The sequence below is a fragment of the Peromyscus eremicus genome, chromosome 12, assembly GCF_949786415.1.
Source record: "Peromyscus eremicus chromosome 12, PerEre_H2_v1, whole genome shotgun sequence".
Classification (NCBI taxonomy): domain Eukaryota; kingdom Metazoa; phylum Chordata; class Mammalia; order Rodentia; family Cricetidae; genus Peromyscus; species Peromyscus eremicus.
In genome coordinates, this window is record NC_081428.1 from 50,756,278 (window position 1) to 50,778,597 (window position 22,320).

Below are 22,320 nucleotides of genomic sequence, written 5' to 3' on the forward strand. Positions count from 1 at the left end.
TGAGCCACATGTTTTTGCATTTGTTTCATTTATTTTTACAGTAAAATCCACAGAAGAGGGAAAGAGTTAGACTCATACTAGTGCCTTTGAAAGACAATGTTTATAGAGCTGGGGTGTTAGTTCAGTTAGTAGAATGCTTGCCTAGTATGCACAATGTACTGAGTCCCCGTGATCCCAGCACTGGGGACATGTAAATAGGAGTTCATGACATCCTAAGCTACATAGGAAATTCTAGATCAACCTGCGGTACATGAGATCTCCTTGAAAGAAAGAAGAAAAATGTTTTTAATAGAACTATTTTTCTTCCAACTCAAGACTTTGTACACTCCATCTGAAAGGATGGTATATTTCCAATATTAACTCATGATAGTCTTCAATGTCTAGATATGTGTTTATCTGTCAGCCTGCCCATTTTTGAAGTTTTCAGTTTCTACAACCTTTGCCCTGCTTAGCAAGAGCACACTGAGTTCCTGGGACTTTGGGGCCATCTGATGGCACCAGTCTGTGATACAATCAGCGCTTTCTCAGGTCCTTGTCATGAACCGTGCAGCCATAGTTCAAGATAAGGTCCAGGCTCTTCACCACCCCATCTTCAGCTCATTTCCCTATTTAAACCAGTCCACCTCCCTTACTGGAGCTAGCCAGCCACTTCTGTCTCTTGTGCTTTTTTGATTTGACTTTTGAGACGGTGGCTCACCTTATCGACCACATTGGTTTTGAACTTGTAATCTTCCTGCCTTTACCTCTCAAATGCCACCATGCCCAGTTGATTTACATTTTAAATGGCTAAACACACACACACACACCACCAAAGAATAACGCTTCTTGATACTTGTCAATCACATGAAATCCTAAGTTTGGTGCCCATAAATAAAGTTTTATTGGAACGCAGCCATTCTCATTTGTTTGTGTTTTCACATGACACCAGCAGAGTTGAGCATTTGCAACAGAGATCATATGGCTCACCAAGCGTATATTTACTATATGGCCCTTTCCAGACAGTTTGTCCAACTCTCAACAATACTACAGCCAAAGTTGTGCTTTTAAAATATGTGCCTGAGACTGGCTTGTTTCTTGTTACTTTTTATTTTATTTTATTTTGTGGTAGTGGGGGACTTACTTTAGCTTCTTCTTTAATAACTATTGCCCTAAAAGTTTACCTAGGGACTGCACAATCTGGGCCCAGCCCACCTCTCCCAGTAATGGCTCAAATCTTTCAACATCTTCTCTTAAATGTTCTACTTTTTTTGAGTGTGCAATAGTCTTCAAACATGCTCCGTCTACAACTTGGGCTCTCTAATTTTCCACCCCTTGTCCCAAGTCTCCTTAATAAATCTGAAGTAGCCATCATCTTTCTTTCCATTTTGCATTTTTTCTTTACAACACTCACAGCAATTACAACTCTTGGTTTCGTTTTTTTGTTCTCCTTGCTTGGGCTATAAACACCTCGAGGGCAAAGGCCGTGTCTGTCTTGTTCACTGTCATACCTGCAGTGCCAAAGCTCAGTGTTACCACACAGCTGGTGACATCCATCTCCACTTACTCCACACAGTCTCCACCTGTCAGGCCCTAGGTATCGGTCAGAGTCCGCATCAACTGGATCTCCTTCCTCTCTACAGTATGCCAGTTTGGGTAATAAGTTGTATGTGACATGTATCAGATATTCATTAAATATATTCTAAGTATCTCAATTTATCAAAATTGTAAGGATTTAGCATCTAAATAAGAAGTATCCCTAATTAAGAAAATATTGCAATTCTTTTTGTTCAAGGGAAAAGTCAAGGATGGAGAAAAAAATTGTTTCAGAACTATTTAAGGTTCGACCTAAATTAAGTATATATTTAATTGATTTCCTTCCTTTTCTTCTTGTTTCATTTTGAGATGGCACTTTAATTACAATATTTCCCCCTTCCCTTTCCTCCCTCCAAGTCCTCCCATAGAACCCTCTCTCCTCTCCTTCATGGACGGTGTCATTATTCATCAATTGTTATCGTATACATATATGGATTCGTATATACTCCTAAAGTCCCATATATAACCTGTTGAGTCCATATAGTATTACATGTATGTGTGTTTTCAGGGTTGACCATTTGACATCGGACAACCAATGTCTTCTTCCCTCTCTCCACCCCCTCTCCCCCTCCCAGCTTTACTCAGCTGCCCATTTTTCTTTGTGTAGGATTGTGGCCTCATGGGCTCCCTCCTAACGGTCTGGCGTGCTCATTGGTATCATGCTTGGTCAGCTCACGTTTGGGCTGTCATGTTGGTGAAACTTTACTGGTATGGCGTCCTATATTACTAGGAGACCTAGTCTCACAGCAACCCCCTGATGTTCTGGCTCTTTCCATCTCTCTACCCCTTCTTCTGCACTGTCTCCTGACCCTTACTTAGGTGGGAGTGTTTTGTAGCCGTAGCCGTTGGGACTGGGCTCCACAACTCTGCACATTGATTGGTTGTGGTTTTCTGTAGTGGTTTCCACCTGGTGCAAAGAGAAGTTTTCTTGATGAGGAGAGAAGGCTACACTTACCGTTTCAGAGGCTTAGTCCATTACCATCATGGCAGGGAACATGGAATGCAGGAAGACACGGCCCTGTGCTGAGAACTTGACACCCGGATCTACGGGCAGCAGGGAGAGAGTTTAGTTCATTTTTGACCTCCTAATTATACAGGAAAATTGTTTGAAAAATAATGTATAAAGAAATTCTATTATTTATTTATTTTATTTATTTTGTTTTTTCGAGACAGGGTTTCTCTGTGTAGCTTTGTGACTTTCCTGGAACTCACTCTGTAACCCAGGCTGGCTTCAAACTCACAGAGATCCACCTGGCTCTGCCTCCCGCGTGCTGGGATTAAAGGCATGCACCACTACTGCCCGGCTTAGAAACTCTATTTTTTTTAAATAACTAAATTAATAAAACAGGTGCATATTTATGTATAAACATACACATATGGCTGTCAGTAATAACAAGGGTTACAAATCAAAAGGTTTTTACTGTTAAAGCTCAGTTGAGTTTTTATAGTCTTATGTTATTTTGTCATTGGGTTTAGGATTATTATTGTATAGGCTGGATTCACACATACGCAAGCTTTCTTTTGAGCTATCTTTCTTTCTCAGTGTATGTGGGCTCCAGGAAGCCAGCTCTCCTTAGAATTTAAGAGTGCTTGAGCTGGAGAGAGGTCTCAGTGGGTAAAGTGCTTTCTACTGCCCTTCAATGAGTGCCTGAGGATCTGAGTTTGCATCCTCAGAGCTCACTAAAGGAGGACACACAAGTGTGTGTCTAGGACACAGTAGCACATGTCTGTAATCCCATGATGCCTTTCACAATACGGGAGATAAAGACAGGGGAATTCCTGAAAGCTTGCAGGCCGGCATACGGAGCAGGTAACAGGAGACCCTGCCTCAAACAGAGTGTAAGACAAGGTCTCATGCCTGAGATTGTCTTCTGATCTCTCTACACACACACACACACACACACACACACACACACACACACACACACACACACCCCTGAACACACATATCACACATAAAAAAGATAAAAAAATTACAAAGTGCATTCTGAGAGTGAATTTTTAGGTCCAGTACCTAACAGAGCAGAAATCTACACTCATGTAAAAATTTAAGGCTTAGCATGATTTTCAGCATCATTGCCAATGGCCAAAGGTAGCACATGTTCTTACACTGAGGCATGAAGTGGTGAGGGGAGCTGTTTAAACAGAGACAGGTATGCCCTCCCTGAGTTCTGATTTGTCACTCCAAATTCTGTTCTGAGACTCACTAACTAGACTGGTGATAGAAGCAAGTCTTATTTGTCAAGTGTGTTGGGAAAGAAGAAAGTTTAAAACAACCGACTAAATGCATTACTGTGTATATATAAAGAAAGAAATGTCTGGCGTGGTGGTGCATGCTTTTAATCCCAGCTCTTAGGAAGCAGAAGCAGGAGGATCTCTGAGTTAGAGGCCAGCCTGTTGTAAATATTATTTTAAGGTGTGTTACATTTGTTTATGCTGTGGAATATTTGTTTAATGATGCAAAGATGTGTTGCATTCTTATATGTTGTATTTGTTTAACTCTGTGAAGCTGTGTTATTGCCTGTCTAAAACACATGATTGGTCTAATAAAGAGCTGAACAGCTAATAGCAAGGTAGGAGAAGGGATAGGCTGGGCTGGTAGGCAGAGACGATAATAGAAGGAGAAATCTGAGAGGAAGAGAAGAGAGATCAAGGAGCAAGAGAAGGAAGAGGATACAAGGGGCCAGCCACCCAGCTACACAACCTGCAACAGAGTAAGAAAGAAAGATATATAGTAATAGGAGAAGGTAAAAGCCCAGAGGCAAAAGGTAGATAGGTTAATTTAGGTTAAGGAAAGCTAGCAAGAAACAAGCCCAAGCTAAGTCTGGGCTTTTATAATTAAGAATAAGCCTCCATGTGTGATTTATTTGGAAGCTGGTTGGTGGGCTCCCAAAAGACCAAAGAGCAAAGATCCAAAAAGAATAAAAAAACAACCAATAATACCATCCTGGTCTACAAAGTGAGTTCTAGGACAGCCAGAGTTACACAGAGAAACCCTGTCTCGACAAACCAAAATAAAATAAAATAAAATAAATTGCTAACTAACTAAATAAGTAAAATAAGAATAAAATAAAATAAAATAAAGAACATGTCAGCCTAATAGAGCCTTCATTAGACAAAGGCCAAGAATATAGGACAGAAAAGCAGGGTGCAGAGGCAGACTTTGACCAGTACAGAAATGTAAGGAGCGAGACAGAGATGAACTATCAGCAAGTCCTTCCCGAAAACCAGCTCCCTTTGCTCAGTCACGCTTATCATTGACTTTCTGATGACAGCTCCACTCCCCCTGAGTGGCAGGCAGGGAGACTGCTAATCTCTAGAAGTCCCTCTGATACTGGAGTGCATTTCCAGCTGAATGAGCATCTGCAGTGTGTGAGCATGTCTCGGGGAGGTCAGCCTGCCTGAGCCCAAGCCCAGGACATTGCCAGAGCTGAAGCTGTCCTGCAGAGATAGCCATGTGGCACTTCAGTTACTTTTCTGGTGGTAGTCTAAATCATATAAATGCAGCATTTAAACCTACCCTATAAAAAAACACCAAAATTACAATTTTAATTATATTTGCTACATGATAGCCTAAAGCGTAAAAATATGTCTGGTGGGTTGAATAGGTCTGACCCCCATAGACTCATGGTTTGAATGCTTGGGCCATAGAGAGTGGCACTATTAGAGGTGTGGCCTCGTTGGAAGAAGTGTGTCACTGTTGGGAGGGAGGCCACTTTGTGGTCTCCTATGCTCAAGCTATGCCCAGTGTAGCACATAGTGTCTCCTACCACCTGCGGCTCAAGATGTAGAACTCTCAGCTCCTTCTCCAGCACTATGTCTGTCTGTCACAGTCATGTCTCACCATGGTGTGTCTTTACAGCAATAGAAACCCCAACTAAGACAATATGTATTCCGGTATTGTTCCCCTTTTATTATTATTAGTTTGGCCTTTTTGGTTGGCAGAACTGCTCCATCTATCTTCGGTCCAGTCATCCAAGCCAGAACCTTGGATAAATTCTCGTTTCTTATGTCTTCTTTGCCAATCGTGTCCACTGTCATCAAAGTCCTTATCGGTCACCCACACGGCTCTTTCTAACACTCTACTCTATCTTTGGGGTTGCTGAGTGGAGTTTTAAAAGTGTCTTTTCAAGTACAACTCCAACATCATTCCTTCTCTGCACGAAACCAGGAGTCTATGTTCCACAGTGTAAAGGCCATGTGATTCAGCCTGGCACGTAGGGCTCTCCACGACCTAGCTCTTCCTCCAGCCTCAGAGCACACACGCTTTTGTCATAGTGACCTGAGTGCCAGGTGGCCCCCCTCTCCGGATGCTGGCATCTGCCACACGTTGCTTGTCACAGGCTCATCTTACTTGACTTTTCAACAGTGTTTGGCACCTCTGTCTACTTCCTCCATGAGGAAGAACGTCAGTCTTTCTGGAGTTTTCTCTTAACTCTCTTATTTCCCTGAATAAGACATTTTTGATGTCCACTCCTCTTGTACTTACCCATTGCATCCTGGGCTTCCTTAAGAGTCCAACTTTTTTTTTTGGGGGGGGGGGCGGGTTCTATTTTCTACTTTCAATGTAAATGTAGTTAGTGAAAGGGGTTCATGGGTACCAATTACAGATAAACTTTCTCATGGTTATTTGGTGAGCAGAGGAAGTGTATATGCCTACAGTTTCAGCCAGTGAGAACCTAGTACAACACCCCAAAGTTTCACGGTGGAAGCCGGCTTCCGATGGCCTCCTTCGCAGGCGGGAGTGGAATTATTATTTCATTTTATATTTTTAATCAGGGTCTTTGTGTTCTGTCGCTCTGGGATTAAAGGCGTGTACCACCACACCAGACCAGCAGGAGTGGGTGGAATTCTTCAGAGTCATTCTGGTAAAGCTGTCGGACTTTAGTATTCTGAAAAGCCAGTCTTTGTAGTTCATCAAGGGACATTTGACCTGTCTTTGAAAATTTCTACTCACTCCACATGCTATCCACAGACACCCCCTCCTCCCTCCTCCAGCCCTCTCTCCCAAGTCACCCCGCATACCCACATCCCCCAAATCGAGGTCTCCCAAGGGGAGTCAGCAGAGCCTAGCACACTGAGCCTAGGCAGGTCCAAGCCCCTTCCCACTGCACCAATGCTCATATCAGCATTATTCGTAATAGCAAGAACCTTGATCTGTGTTATACACTTGACTGAACTATTGGAGTGAATTGGTAGCAATTAGGGCAAGCTATGACTTTTCATTTAAAACATTTCTTCTTGGGAGAAATTAGAATTGGTAGATGAGACTGTCCCATTTATTATAGTCAGGACTCTGCCAGGAAATTATTCTGAATGAACTAAAGCCAGAAATATTTTCAAGGGAAAGAATTATTGAGTAAGCAAGACGTCACCTTAAACTTTTCAGTGACGAAAGACATGCTGAATGCTTTACCCGAGTAGCTGGCCCTTCCTGTTCCTCCCCGACATTCCATCTCTGATACTCAGGAGGGTAGGATCTATTCTAGTCATAAGGGCAGACAGGAGTCTGGTGGGAATACTGGTCAGTAAGTGGTATATGAACAATAATGACTTGCTAGAGTTGAAAAGTGTTGTCACGGGGAAGTTTAAGTTTTAACATCGTTGGTTTTCAAGTGGGATTGAAATAATACTGCAGTAGGTAATTCCCATTAGAGCACACGGGAGATCTTTTCATTTGCAGCCTGGCCCCAATCTGTGTGTCGAAGGGAAGAAATTGGGAACGGTCCCTTTAATAAAACACTGTTTACCTATGCTCCTCTGTAGGCGTGGCTTAGGAACCTGTGGAGTGAGGTGTAACTTCAGCTGTGCATACCGACCAGCCCCTGGGAAAGAGGGCTGGTGCTCAGAACCCGGAAGCCACAGCTGGGGCTTCAAACTGTCCTCGATCTCGGCTTTTACATGGCAAGGTGCCTCATAACAGAGTAGAAAACTGAAGAAGCGATTTTGCTTAGCTGTTACCAAATTTTTGAAGCTCTACTGTGGATAAAGACTTCATAGAATACTTAGAATACAAAGCTTTCTGGGCCAGCAATTGATCCGCCGACTTTGAGTCCCTATCTGATTACTGCTTGGTTCATCTTTATTTTGCTCAAGTATCTGCAGGCTGAACCCTGAGCCGCTCCTTTGCAGGTAGGTGGTCAGCTTTCATGTAATATTTAGGTCATTTTTTTTTTTCCCTCTAAGGTTCGGCTGCTAAGTGCTGAAAAAGTTGCGACTATCAGGCTGGGTATGTTTGAACAGTGTGATTGTAAATAGCCACGCTTTTGTGACAGTTGGCCAGCCTGGCAAAAATAGTTATTTTTAACAAGCCAGTCAATCAACAACACCTTGAATTAAACGAGTCTTATTTTGTTTTCCATTAACCAAGTATATATTTACATTGGCCTAATGGATCAAAATGTATGTTGAAATTATCTTGCTAATTAACTTAAATAGCATTTTGTTCTTAGTATTTTACTGCCAAGTTCCATTTCTTTTACGATTGATTTGTTGTTTGCTTTCGTTTTTATCTTTAGAAATGTCTATTATTTCAAAAAAAGTTTTTGTGACAGGCTAATGATCAATCACAGGTGTGCTGAAAAACTGTCTCCTTTTTGTAACGCTAACCACCCTTTTATGACATGAACACTGTCTCAAAGATGATGTCTTTGGAAGACTTAGTTAATTCACAGTATGGACTATTGCTATGAAGACAGAATCTACCCATGAATCTCTGGGGTAGAAGTCAAGTTCCTTTAGGACCAAGGACAGTAGTTTTTTAACTGTCACTAATGGGCCTTTGTATTTTTATTCCCTGGATGTTCTGCTTCAGAAGACTTTATCGGGTAAAAAGACAGTTCTAGTAGATGGTAAACATTATGAATGTTTCATTTTCTAGATGTGTTATTTCCAGTTAGAGTTCACCAACCCGAGATTTCCACTCCGTGTTAATACAATTAGTTCCAACCAAAGAGGCTTGTCTTTTTTTTTTTTTTTTTTTTTTCCTTACCTCGACTCCTTTATTGTAGTTATTTGGGTGGATATTTCCTGACATTTTGAAATGTGGCTAATGACATCTGAATTGTCATAAAGTGTTCTCGTGGTCGTCTGGTCATCTGGGCTCGGCCAACAGCGCTCGAAAGCACAGGTTTCTTTTCAAGCGCCCTGCTTCCACGAAATGTAACAAAGCTTGTCTAGTAAAACGAGGGTGCACAGCTGCTGGCGGAGGGGAGAAGGCAGGGAAGGGGGAAGGAAGGGGTGTTTGCTGTAGGGAACATCAGGGCTGGATTCAGGGCATGTATACATTTGACCCCATTAAATACTTTTATAGTCGACTTCCTAACTGTGAAACATTGCTCTAGTTGGGCTAACAGATGATTTGCTGGCTTTGCAACAAACATTGCTTACAGTCATGTATTCCTTCTCTATTTATGGGTTGGTTGTCTTCTCCCCATCTCTTCTCATTTCTCCTTCCCCACATCTGTCTTTCCATCATCTTACCCAGAAGCCCTTCTCTGCTGTGGAGCTTCATCCGGCCACCCTGATCCTCAGTACTATATCCTTCCTTTTCTCTCCCCCATCCCACTGAATCTACAGCCCATTCGCACATGATAATGTATGTCTTACTTAATAGTGCCCAATATCACTTCAAATATATTAGAAGTACTTGATGCGGAGATTGTTTTAACCTTAGACTCTAGTGAGGTACCACACGCTTCCTTCCCCATAAATAGCTGTGGAATGGGTGAAAGATCTTGTTGACAGTTGCTTCAGGTACCATGCTGTCTCTCTCTTGTCTTGCTTAATCATATAATTAACTGTAATGCTTCCAGAATCCAGTCTGTTAGTTACTAGAATATGATGTTTTTGTTTTGCTATATAGTTTACAGCTTGCTGTATTAGGTGATTAAATAGTTTTTGTTTTGCTTTGTTTTATTTTCTGGAGACAGGGTTTCTCTGTGTAGATCCAGCTGTCCTGGAACTCACTCTGTAGACCAGGCTGGCTTTGAATTCACAGAGATCCACCTGTCTCTGCCTCCTGAGCGCTATGATTAAAGGCATGTGTCACCATCACCTGACATGATTAAGACTTTTTTTTTATCGTGTGTCTGTGTGTATGGGATGCCCATGGAGTCCAGAAGGGAGTGTCAGATCCTTTGGTACTGGAAGTATAGGTGTTTGTGAGCCGCCTAGTTCAGAGCTGGGATCTGACCTTTGGTCCTCTGGTAGAGCAGTCAATACTCTGAACCACATAGCCATTTCTCCGCTGTATTTGGTGAGTTTAACACTAATACGCTATCTATATGCAAGCTGGACTTCCTTAAAAGTAAATTAGTACTCTGAAGACAGTTTTCTTGCCTTTTCTATTTTAGGGAAATATAATTTAGAGCTCACTGGTGTACAGAGTCCCAAAAATGCTTAAAATATTCAGATATAATAGTGAATTAACAGTTTCCATTCTGCTGGGCGGTGGTGGAGCACGCCTTTAGTCCCAGCACTCAGGAGGCAGAGGCAGGTGGATCTCTGTGAGTTCGAGGCCAGCCTGGTCTACAGAACGAGTTCCAGGACATGCTCCAAAGCTACACAGACAAACCCTGTCTCAAAAAAAAAGTTTCCATTCTGAATTGACATTTAGAACTCTGAATGGTGATTGTAGGTTGTGTGCATTTTAGATCAGTAATTGCCAGAAACGATAAATAACTTACTTTTATAAAAAGGACACTTTAAGCATTTTACTTCACATACAAAGCTACTTTATTGCAAACTTTGAAAACCCACCATTTTCTAAGTGGCATGTGCCTTTGAGTCCCAACTGCTTTGGAGGATAGCTTGAGCCCAAGATCAGCCTGGACAACACAGTTAAACCCCATCTTAGGGGGAACATTATTTATATGTTTATCCATTTCTTGTATCAACTCTTTACTTACTAAAGTTTTGCCTGCGTGTAGGCCTGTGCACCACTTGTTTGTCTGAGGTGACCAGAAGGTCCCCTGGAACTGGAGTTAGAGATGGTGGTAAGCCACCACGTGGGTTCTGGGAGTCAAACCCAGGACCTCTAGAAGAGCAACCAGTGCTCTTATCCATGGAGCCATCTCTCCAGCTTTCCTGTGTCAACTCTTACCAGATGGGCATTATTAACTCTTCTTTTGCAGCACTGGGACTTGAACACAGAACCTTGCGGATGCTACACAACCCTCTAGCACTAAGCTATATGCCCAGCTCTCATTAACCCGTTTTTTTATAGGAAACAGAAAATACAGAGACCAATAGGCCAAAAATTTACCAAAGCCATACCTTGAATGCTTATACCATGGTTCCTTTAACTTTGACCTTTGTGCTTTGAATTGCTAGTACGTTATCTGTTGTATTTTCCAATACCCATGCAATGTTTCTGTTATTTTAGAGCCTGACCAGACAGGAATTCTGGCAACTGCTCCAGCAGAACTATGGCACGGAGCTGGGCTTAAATGCTGAAGAAATGGAAAACTTGTCATTATCAATAGAAGAAAATGTGCAGCCAAGGTACAGTGAGGTGACTTAAAATGGCAAGGTGCATTATGAACCATTAAAATGGAATTATTTTAGGTTCTTCTAACTCTGAGTTTCGATTAGTTTATCATTTGGTGCAGTTTGCCTTGTTGGTAGGGTAGGGTTTAAGTTGGGGGAGAAGAGAATCATTTACTAAACTGGTAAGCAAAAGTGGGACATGAAGGCATATTGACGAAGCTATGATTCTTAGGATTTGCTTAATTTTAGAAATCCTTTTTATTAAGGATCTGGAGTAGGAACTGGTGAGATCTCTGAGCTTACAGGAGCCATCGGAGGAGTGAAGGGCTCAGGTGGTTTCGTGACTTCTCCTCGAGGACTCGCTCGCATAGTGACATGTGCTGGGCACTCAGGAAACATTGACCACGTTAGTGAGAGGAGCTGACAGTCCCATGGAGATGTGAGCTACGACAGTGCAGGGGTCGTGTGGTGCTACGGTGTGAGGACGAAATTAGTAGAGAAATGTCATCTTGACATACATTCATTAAGAAGTGTGAACATTTTATAAACTGTACAAGGGCACATGTGCCTTATCCAATGTTAATTGAGGCCATAGCAATCAAAACAAGGATAATACATTAACATTCTGTAGCAAACATTCTGCTAAGTGAAAGAAGCCAAGACCCAAAGACCAGCTCTTGATGTTTTGGTTGTGAATCTAGCCGTTAACGGCTGAGCCGTCTCTCCAGCCCTCCAAATCTTATGTAAACATGTTGAAAGTCTTAATACATACACAAATGTTTTCCTCCCCTGGGCAGTCCTCTGTTCTGCTGCTCCAACCTATATCGTCTCAGTTTACATCAATAATTTATAGTCTTTTTTTTACATGATTGCACATGCATATTTTATTACTTTTCCATAAAGTTCAATTTTTTTTCCATTGCACTGTCGTCATTATAAAGTTTACTAGTCTTGGGTATCAAAACTGTGTAGAAAATCAGCTTACTCATGCAGAGAGCCTTGGATTGTAGTCAATAAGGTCTGGATTGTGGTTTGTAGCTGAGATATCTCAGGCAAGTCTTTGGGCTTTTCTGATGCTCAGTTTAATCATCTATGAACACAAGGCGGTTAGATTCGGTGGCTTTAAGATCTCTGCCAACTTGTGGACTTTGTGGTCTCTGAATCAGAAAAGAATAAAAATTTTGAGCAAGTGTTTCATACACATTTAGGGTCACCGGTGAAGCTGCGTTCTCTTCTCCTGCTGACTGTTTCCTAAGTAAGTGTGTAGCAGGATCTTCATGCCCAATTCCCTCTTGCTTGTTCTTTGAACCTTTACTTCCTCAGCTCTCCATATTCTTTTTCTCTAATCTCATTCTTGCTTTCCTTCTGTTCCTTTCCTCTCTCTGTTCTTACCTCCATCCTCCTTAAACTCTGGAGATGTCCATAGTCCCACGGTGAGCTATTTCAAGGATCCATATTTTTTCATTCTCTCAGTCCCCATGGAGGCCCACCATTCTGCCTATCCAGGAGTGAGCTGGCTGCTGGTCTGCTAACCATTGTTTGGGCAGAGTTAAATAGGGCTTGTGCTGGTTCGTTTTTTTGTCAAATTGACATAAGCTAAAGTCATCTGAGAGGAGGTGTCTTAGTTAGGGTTTCTATTGCTGTGAAGAGACACCATGACCACAGCAACTCTTATAAAGGAAAACATTCGATTGGGGCTAGCTTACAGTTTTAGAGGTTCAGTCCATTACCATCATGGTGGGGAGCATGGCTGTGTATAGGCAGATGTGGTGCTGGAGCAGCTGAGAGTCCTACATTATACAGGCAACAGGAAGTTGACTGACTGTCACACTGAGGGAAACTTGAGCAAAAGAGACCTCAAAGCCGGCTTCCACAGTGACACATTTCCTCCAAGTCCACGTCTCCTAATAATGTCACTCCCTTTGGGAGCCATTTTCTTTCATACCACCACATTCCACTTCCTGGCCCCTGAAGCAAAAATGCAGTCCAACTTCTATAAAGTTCTAAAAGTCTCTATAGTCTTTAACAGTCTCAAACTTGTTTCAAATCCAAAGTCTCTTCTGAGATATATGGCAATCTCTCAACTGTAATTCCCTATAAATCAAAATCAAGAAACAGATCACATACTTCCAAGATATAATGGCACAGGATATACATTACCATTCCAAATGTAGGGAAAGGAGCATAGCGAGGAAATACTGGACCAAAGCAAGAACAAAAACCAGCTGGGCAAACTCCAAACTGCATCTCCATGTCTGATGTCAAAACACTCTTCAGATCTCCAACTCTGTTCAGCTTTGTTACTGCAACACACTTCTTTCTCTTGGACTGGTTCCACTCCCTGTTAACAGCTCTCCTTGCCAGGTATCTTTCTCATCTCTAATATCTTGGCTTCTCCAAGGCAATCTAGGCTTCAACTTCACAGCTTCACAAAATGGCCCCTCTAGGCCTCCATTCAGGGACACCACTGGCACATGCCTGGCCTCAGCAGCTTTCCTTAAATGTAGAGGCAAATTCCATAGCCCGTTTCTTCTATCCTTAACTCTAAAGCCAGAACCATGTGGCTGAAGCTGCCAAGTTCTGCTGCTTCCTGGGGCTGGAACATGGCCCCCTAGTTCAATTACATCTTCACCAGCTTCACTGCCTAAGCCTGGCTCTTCTGAAACTTGGTCTCTAGACTAGGCTGGCCTCAAGCTCAGAGATCTGAAAGCCTCTACCTTCCCAGTGCTGGGATTAAAGGTGTGCCCCACCACACCTGGCTCTAAGCTTTTCTTTAGTTCCTTTTCACAAGTTGGAAACTTAGTTGAATGGGATCTTGCCCTGAGGTCACCACTCCCTTTATTCCATTTCTTAAACCGTGTATCTCCTTGAACACAGAATTTAGCTCTATTCTACCTCCTGGTGCTCTTTTCCTCCTCAAAATTTTCATTATATGTCTTTATTAGAGTTAACACTAGTAACCACAACACAGAATCTATACTAGGCTGTTTTGAGTTTTCCTCTGCCAATGGAATTAATAAAAAAATTTTTTACTTTAGACACAGGCAGACTCTTTGGACAAGGGCAAAAGGCAGCCACTTTCCTCACCAAAATATCACAAGAACAATCTCTAGGCAACATACTAAAACTCTTCTCCTCTGAAACATCAAGTGGGCTCCCCATAGTTCATATAACTCTTAGCACAACTGTCTTTCCTGTTCCTGCTGGCATGGCTCATTAAGCAGTGCTTAAAGCCTTCTACTGCTTAATGCTGTGGAATAATCCTTCTGTGAATATATATTACTCTCATTGGTTACTAAAGAACTGACTGGCCAGTAGCCAGGCAGAAAATATAGGCAGGACAGCCAAATTGAGAATGCTGGGAGGAAGAAGGGCAGAGTATGGAGTCACCAAGAGACACAGAGGGAGCAAGACATGCTGGAGGACAGGTAAAGCCATGAGCTACATGGCAGCACCTATACTAATAGAAATGGGTTAATTTAACTGGTAAGCACCAGTTAGTAACAAGTCTGAGCTATTGGCCGAGCATTTGTAATTAATATAAGCCTCTGTGTGGTTACTTGGGACTGGCAGCTGGGAAAGAAAACTCAACCTACACCAAAACCCAAATTCCTCCAAACAAATACATGGTCAGGCCCATCACAGTAATACCCCAGTCAAACTGGTACCAACGTCTGTCCTAGTTAGGGCTTCTATTGCTGGGAAGAGACACCATGACCACAGCAATTTTTAAAGAGAAAATATTTAATTGGGGTGGCTCCCTTACAGTTTCAGAGGTTCAGTCCATTATGATCATGACCGGGAGCATGGCAGTGTGTAGACAGACGTGGGGCTGGAGCAGCTGAGAGTCTTACATCTTGCAGGCAACAGGAAGTTGACTGACTGTCACACTGAGGGAAACTTGAGCAAAAGAGCCCCTCCCCCCATGGTGACACACTTCCTCTAACAAGGCCACTACCCCTAATAGTGCCACTCCCTTTGGGTGCCATTTTCTTTCAAACCACCACAAGAGGGAACCTCAATTAAGGAAATGCCTCTCGGCCAGGCGGTTGTGCCACACCTTTAATCCCAGCACTTAGGAGGCAGAGGCAGGCGGATCTCTGTGAGTTCGAGGCCAGCCTGGTCTCCAAAGCAAGTTCCAGGAAAGGCGCAAAGCTACACAGAGAAACCCTGTCTCGAAAAAAAAAAAGGAAGAAAGAAAATGCCTCTATAAGATAGTGCTGTAGGCAAGCCTTTAGGGTATTTTTTATTATTTATTTATTTATTTATTTATTTATTTATTTATTTATTTATTTATTTATTTTTTGGTTTTTCGAGACAGGGTTTCTCTGTGTAGTTTTGTGCCTTTCCTGGAACTCACTTTGTAGACCAGGCTGGCCTCGAACTCACAGAGATCCACCTGGCTCTGCCTCCCGAGTGCTGGGATTAAAGGCGTGCGCCACCACTGCCCGGCTAGGGTATTTTCTTAATAGTGATTGATGGGGGAAAGCCCAGCCCATTGTGGCTGGTACCATCTCTGGACTGGTGGTCCTAGATTCTAGAAGAAAGTAGGCTGAGCCATATGGAGCCATGTGGAGCAAGCCTGTAAGCAGCACCCCTCCATGGCCTCTGCATCAGCTCCTGCCTCCAGGTTCCTGCCCTTTTTTTTTTTTTTTTGAGTTCCTGTCATGACGTGCTTCAATGATAAACTATGATGTGGAAGTGTAAGCCAAATAAACCCTTTCCAAGTTGCTTTGGTCATAATGTTTCATCACAACAATAGCAACCCTATCTAGGACAGGAATGACATACCTTTTAGCTTTTTAAATTTATCCATTGGGGTGATATTGCATAAGACATTAGGCTGATACTTTTATTTAAATTTATGTGTATACATAATAATTATTACATGGGAATAATATTTGATGATAGATTACTGGAAGTTAGATTTGTTATGCTCCTTATATATAATAGCTGACCGTGGGAAAACAAAAGCAGACCTTAGAACATTTGCTGTGGTCTTGGCTCTACAACCATGGGAAAGCTGTATTTCTACAGCTTGTTCTCAGGGTTAAACAGGCGTGTCAGCAGCAATGGGGGGCTTTCAGCAGCCAGTAGCCTGAGGAGCCCACAGTACCCTTAGGGACCTCAACTCAGGTCAAGCTGGATCCTCACCACAGAAAAGAATTTCAGGACGGACCAGAGCAAAGCAAGTTTATTAAGTAGATAGGATGATAGGAGCTTGTACATGCTTAGATTTAAGCACGGGGGTGGGGCAAAAAGAGAGATCTACCTTTTAGGACAAAAGAACACATCTAAAACATGGGTGTGGGGCTTCTCAAGAGAGCCATGCTTTGTTTTCTTTACAGTGGATGTGTGTATTCATGGTATGGACATTTTCAAAGTTATACTGTTTAAAGGTTATAATCATCACAAAGCTTAAAGCTGAACAAAGTTTAAAAGTTAAGTCTTAGAGATTAAGTGAGACTATGTGAGCTGGCTAGTTGTTTCACTTAAAGAATTTTCTTTTGTAAAAGAAACTATAATGTGACTTCATGTGGTGTGTTGCTTAGATCTGGGGATGAGAGGAATGTCCGTACAGTTAAACCGCAGGCTATAAACATTCTCATCCTAACTAAGCACGGATGGTTTGTTTGAACATCCTTGTACTATCTTTACAGGTAGTTTTTGTTTGTTTGTTTGTTGTTTGAGACAGGATTTGTGTAGTCCTAGCTGTCCTGGAACTCACCCAGCTCTGTGCACCAGGCTGGCCCTGAACTCACAGAGATCTGCCTCCCTCGGCCTCCTGAGTGCTAGAGTTAAAAGTGTGTGCCACCACACCTGGCTCTTTGCCAGCAATTTTGATTTTCTTGTTTGTCTTGAAGTTTCTTGACCCTCAGCTAGAAGGAAATGCAAACTGGATCTCCGAGGGAGGGGCCTATTTCCCTTCCCACAGCCCCTTGTTTTTCGAGTCCTTGTGTGAGGACTCAGCCTGACTGATGGCCACTCTATTCAGACATGAGGAGCTTCCGCCTCCTAGAGGGCCTGGCCACCTCCACTGAGACTATGTCAGAAGCAAGACTTGTAAAATTGACTTCAGGTGCCCAGGGGCATCTAACCCAAACATCTTCCTAAACCGCTGAAGCTCTGGTTTTACAACTCGACCTTAAACAAACCATATGCATCTGATCAGCTCCTGCTGGGGCTATTTGTACTTGATTATATTTTCAGTAGTTTCTGGATGTATGGATTTGCATGGGAGCATATGTTTTATTTTCAAGAATAAAGCCAGCTGGTGTCTCTAAAAGGATAGCTGTTATAATGGGAGCTGGTTACACTGTAACAAGCTATTCTTTGTTGAGTTGATTCAGACTAGCAAAGACCTCAGAGAGGAACACCAAGGACTGTATGCCTAGAGGTGACCTTATGCTTCTGTAATGCTGTGTTTCCTATAGAAGTCCAGGAAGAAGCAGTGTGGATGACTCCGGCGAAAGAGATGAAAAGTTCTCCAAGGCCATCAGCTTAACGCAGGAGTCAATCAGCCGAGTTTCGGAAACCGAGTCCCTGGATGGAAACTCACCGAAAAAAGTTAGTATATGCTGCTCCTTAAGACCTACACCTGAGACTGATATGTGTTAATCATACTATGAGATCAACGAAAAATGCAGGCTATTCAAAATGTTGAAAAGCTTGGGATGTCTGGCTGCTACTTTATTTTAGGAAGAGAGTGTAAATCTCTAAGTAGCAGAGGTTATGTGGGGGAAAGCATGTGGTATTCTTCAAAGATGGGTAGGGCGCAAGCGACCAACAGGTCCCTAAGCAACGTATATCAAGACACTAAGTACTGTTTAAAATATAACAAGACACAGAAATCTGTAGTCAGCAGGATTTCCCCAAGGTGAAGGAATGCATGTGGTGGAGAAAATCTGGTTCGAATGGGGAGAGATGGGCCTTGAGCACAGAGAACATGTCCTGTCTTCCTTTTAGGAGAAACTTCTTAGCTATCACATTAAAGAGGACAACCCAGCTGATGACTGGACTTTTCAATTAGCTGGTGAGCTTCATTTTCTTCCAGTATCATAAGTATACTGGTTTTAAATTTTATTGAGTTTCAGTCACTCGGAGTCATGATTATTATTTTGACTTTTTTAGACAGGGTTTTGCCATGTATCTCAGACTGACCTCAGTCTGTGAGCAGAGTTCCTCACTCTCCGTAGGGCTAGGGCTATGGGCTCATGATTACTGTTGTCATTGGACACTCAGTGTGTCCCCTCTGCCGGTGGCAGCCCCTGCAGAGGGGCTGCTCTCTTTTTTTAATGACCAGTAATCTCTCATGCTCCCCTGCCCCCCTGGTTTTTCCTGGTATGGCAGTGTGTCCCATGCACATCATTTTCCTGATGTACCATTTTCTTAGGGAAGAACATGGTATTTAGAGGCCACCTTCTAAGCACTGAGTGCTTTAACACAGCTTTTCTTGTTTGGGGCCTGCAGCTGGATTTACGGGATTTTAGAGCAGCATTTGAGCTGCACACCCTGCCGCTGCCACTTGCTAATGGCACCAGGTTAAGTAAGTTAACTGCTTAAGCTTCCTTCACCTTTGTTTTCTCAATTATACAGTGAGAGTAAAAACTCACAGAATTTCTAAAATAACAGTGAAATGAAGCTGGGCGGTACTAGCACATGCCTTTAATCCCAGCACTCAGGAGGCAGAGGCAGGTGGATCTCTATGAGTTCGAGGCCAGCCTGATCTACAGAGCTAGTTCTGTAACAGCCAAGGGCTACACAAAGCAACTCAGTCTCAAGAAACCAGAAAGAAAAAAAAAATTGGTAGCTATGAAGGTACTGAGAACAATTCCTAGCATTCCTTAAGTGTCCTAAAACCATAGAGTGTTGTAATTGAAAGTGAGCCTGCATGTTCTTAGCAATGGTCCTTTTTTTAGACCCCTCAGGTGCACCTAGCATCTCCTCTGGGAAAATGTTGGGGAAACACTGACATAGAATTTATTCTCGTGAAAAGCCCCCCCCCCCCCGAGTTCCACACTTATTTTAGACAACAGTCCTTCATCAAACATTTATGTCAGCCTACTTTTATAAAACGTATCCAGTAATAGACACTTAGGGATCTACTACTGCACAAGGAATGCCATTCTGGAAGTTTATCTTTGCCTGTGAAACACTCAGTCAGGGGAAGTAACAAGATGGGGGCTTCTTGCAGTCTTACTAGAGGAGTGGGTTCTCAGGACTCCAGTCTGGGTCTTAGTCCTTCTGACTCCCCCCACCCCCGTCTGCTATGGCTCCTCTGGGAATACTTAGCCTGTTGGTTCTTACCTCTAGTGCTGTCCCTAAAAGAAGTTGCCTGTTCTCTTAGTAGTGAATGGGGTGTAAGAGAATGCAATAGACCAGTCACTTACTTCTTGATGTTTAGGACAGAGGTTTTCAAGTTTTGGAAGCTGGGTCTTTTTTCCAAGGAGCATTATGGTGAGAGTCTCGGGTGTTAGAAGTTAGCAAATGTTGTCTGTCTTTCACTTTGTTTGATGTTTTATTTTCATCAAATTGAAAATAACAAAAATCAGAAACAACTGTTTTTCAAATAGAAGCATGCTCGTTATAGAATAATATTCCTTGGAAAATACAGGAAAATATCTGAAGATTAAAAACAATACAAATCCAACACTTGTTACCTTTCATGTGGGTATCTGTATTCCTATAATAGGATATATAATTTAGTTAACAGGAGGAGAAATACACGTATGGAGCTCTGCTCAGCTGTTCCGGAGGCCCTGGGTCTGCTAAATAAGCATATTGCTTTCTCCTGTGGAACTCCCAAATATGTCACCTCTTGATTTTGGCTGTACTCTCTGCTTGAAGAATCAGTTCTCTGGGTAGGGCAGTCTAACGCTTTAGTAAGTTCTGACCTGGGTTCCAGTTACCACTCAGCTTCCCGACTGGCCAGTGGAAAGCTGTGTCCTCTCTGGAGCGGAATGACTGTTCAGTGCCAGGCAAGCATCTTCTAGCTCAGAAAGGAGAAGGGCTGAGTATGTGTTTTGTATGTCCTTTCATTTGTGAGCACACAGTGTAAAAAAGGAATGTTTCTGCATATTTAATACAGACTCTTTCCTTATCTTACTAACTACAGTTAATTCTGTTTGAGTTGCAACATAACAATAGCATTTATATTTAATGTCCATCATTTAATTTACTATTGAAATGACACGTCCTTATTAAACATGCCCAGAAAGTATACCTGTCATATTTTGGTATATTTTAACTCCTTATCTCTTAGTCTCTCAATAGGACCAGTAGGACCAGTTTGTTGTGAAGTCACTTTCTCCTCTCCCCACCACACTCCTGGGTGACTTCTATCTCTCTATTTTCTTTCCAATTCTATTTCAGTTATTGATTTTGAGAGATGGACATAGGTGGATTTTTCTGTCCCTCCTGCCAGCTCCCAAATCACAACATGGAGACTTATTATTAATTATGAAAGTTCAACTGATAGCTGAGGCTTGTTTCTAACTAGCTCTTATAACTTAAATTAATGCATTTCTATTCATTTGCTTTCTGCCTTGTGGCTTTATTACCCTTACTCTGCCCATGCTGCTTTCCTGTTTCCTCCGTCTCTGGCTGGAGACTCTCCATGTCTCTGCCCTTCTTCTTCCCAGCATCCTCTCTGCCCTGAAAACCCTGCCTAGCTATTACTGTTCAACTTTTTTACTAAACCAATCCAAGTGACAAATCTTCACAGTGTACAAAAAGATTATTCCAGAGCAGACGGGTGAGAAGTGGGCACTGGATAAGGAAACAAACTGGATTTGGCTTCTCTCCCTTGCCAACCCCAAGGACCTGATTGTCCCTTATTTTTTCCTTCTGTCCCCTTTCCTGTCTGCTCCAGCCACTCACATGCTGTTAACTTTCTTTGAGTCCCTTTTATATGATATTCTTCATAATTTGTCCTTCATTACTGTGTGAGAATCCTTTAGGAAGACCTTTATATCTACTAACATGCCAAGGGTAGCAGTCAATCTTAAAAGAATGCTGTAAACATGTTTCAAAAAGCAGAATTTCAAGCCTTTACTCTTAATATTTAATAATAAAGTTCTTACTTTAAGACCTAAGCTTAAATAAGTTTTTGACTTTTAAACCAAATTGTTTGTCTTTTAGGGGTTAGGAAAAGAAGAGCCTCAGAGTGAGAAACATCTGAAGAAAAGCCTTTTGCTGGCTTCGGGAAAGAGGTTAAGCAGAGCGTCCTCCAAATCACTGGACTTGAATAAGAATGAGTACCTTTCTCTGGACAAAAGCAGCACTTCAGATTCTGTTGACGAAGGTAAAGAATTTACTTAACAAAATTCCAGGCATGGCTTCTAATGTTTACCCTTGTGTTAGGGGTGTGCAGAGTAAGAATATGCTTGTGGCAGCCTGGCCCTATAGAGAACCAGAAAAGGAATGAATGTGTATAGAACGCAGGAGAACGGTTTGTCAGTCTGGCCCATCTTCATGCCTCTCAAAGCCTGGAATTTGAAAGTCTCCATCAGATTGACTTATAATTGAAAGCTTTCAGGAATAGCGACTCAGGGCACAGTGAGATATCTCAGTGCTAGCAATCTTGAGTTCAACCCTCAGCACCCACATGACAGACCCAGCTTTGGTGGCCACGGTGGTGCAGGTCTGTACTCCCAACAAAAAGAGGTGGAGACAGACAGATCATTGGCCTCACTGCCAGGCAGCCTAGCCTAATCAGCAAGCTCCAGGTCCCAATGAGAGATGAAACCATGTCTCAAAAAATAAAGATGGATATCTTCTGAGGAACCACATGGAAAAAATCATCCTGGATTTCACTGATACACACACACACACACACACACACACACACACACACACGTGTACACACACATACGAACATATATGGACACACACACACACATATATAAAAGCAAGTAGTCATGGCAGCTGCACATTCTGAGATGAATATTAATTTAAATTACCATGTGGCTTCCAATAGGAAATAAAATGTCTAGAAGCAACTCTTTTTATTTAAAAGATTACTTAGAAGATGATTATTCCATTCTGTATGGGTGAAGTTACATGCTTTTGACTACTGTTAAATTTTAGATTACTTTTGAGAAATATTTAAAAATAACTTAGAAGGTAGACACATGGTCACATCCTCACAATTACTTCTGGACTGTCTCCATTAGGATCAATAACTATTGAATTTTTAAATTTTGTTTTTGTTTTATTTGTTTTTCAAGACAGGGCTTCTCTGTATAGCCCTGGCTGTCT

General features: G+C 42.2%; 1 protein-coding gene across 3 annotated transcripts in view; it reads left to right on the forward strand.

Moving 5' to 3' along the window:
- Nucleotides 1–22,320, forward strand: part of Gramd1c (GRAM domain containing 1C) — a 92,321-nt gene that overhangs the window by 49,194 nt on the left and 20,807 nt on the right. For 2 of the 3 annotated variants that reach the window (XM_059277638.1, XM_059277639.1), the window contains exons 7-9: nt 10,958–11,076; nt 17,496–17,628; nt 21,202–21,364. In XM_059277638.1, the coding sequence (XP_059133621.1) occupies nt 10,958–11,076; nt 17,496–17,628; nt 21,202–21,364 (415 nt within the window). Of the gene's footprint in view, nt 1–7,566; nt 7,705–10,957; nt 11,077–17,495; nt 17,629–21,201; nt 21,365–22,320 lie in introns of those variants that run through there. The other variant, XM_059277640.1, reaches the window with a different exon arrangement.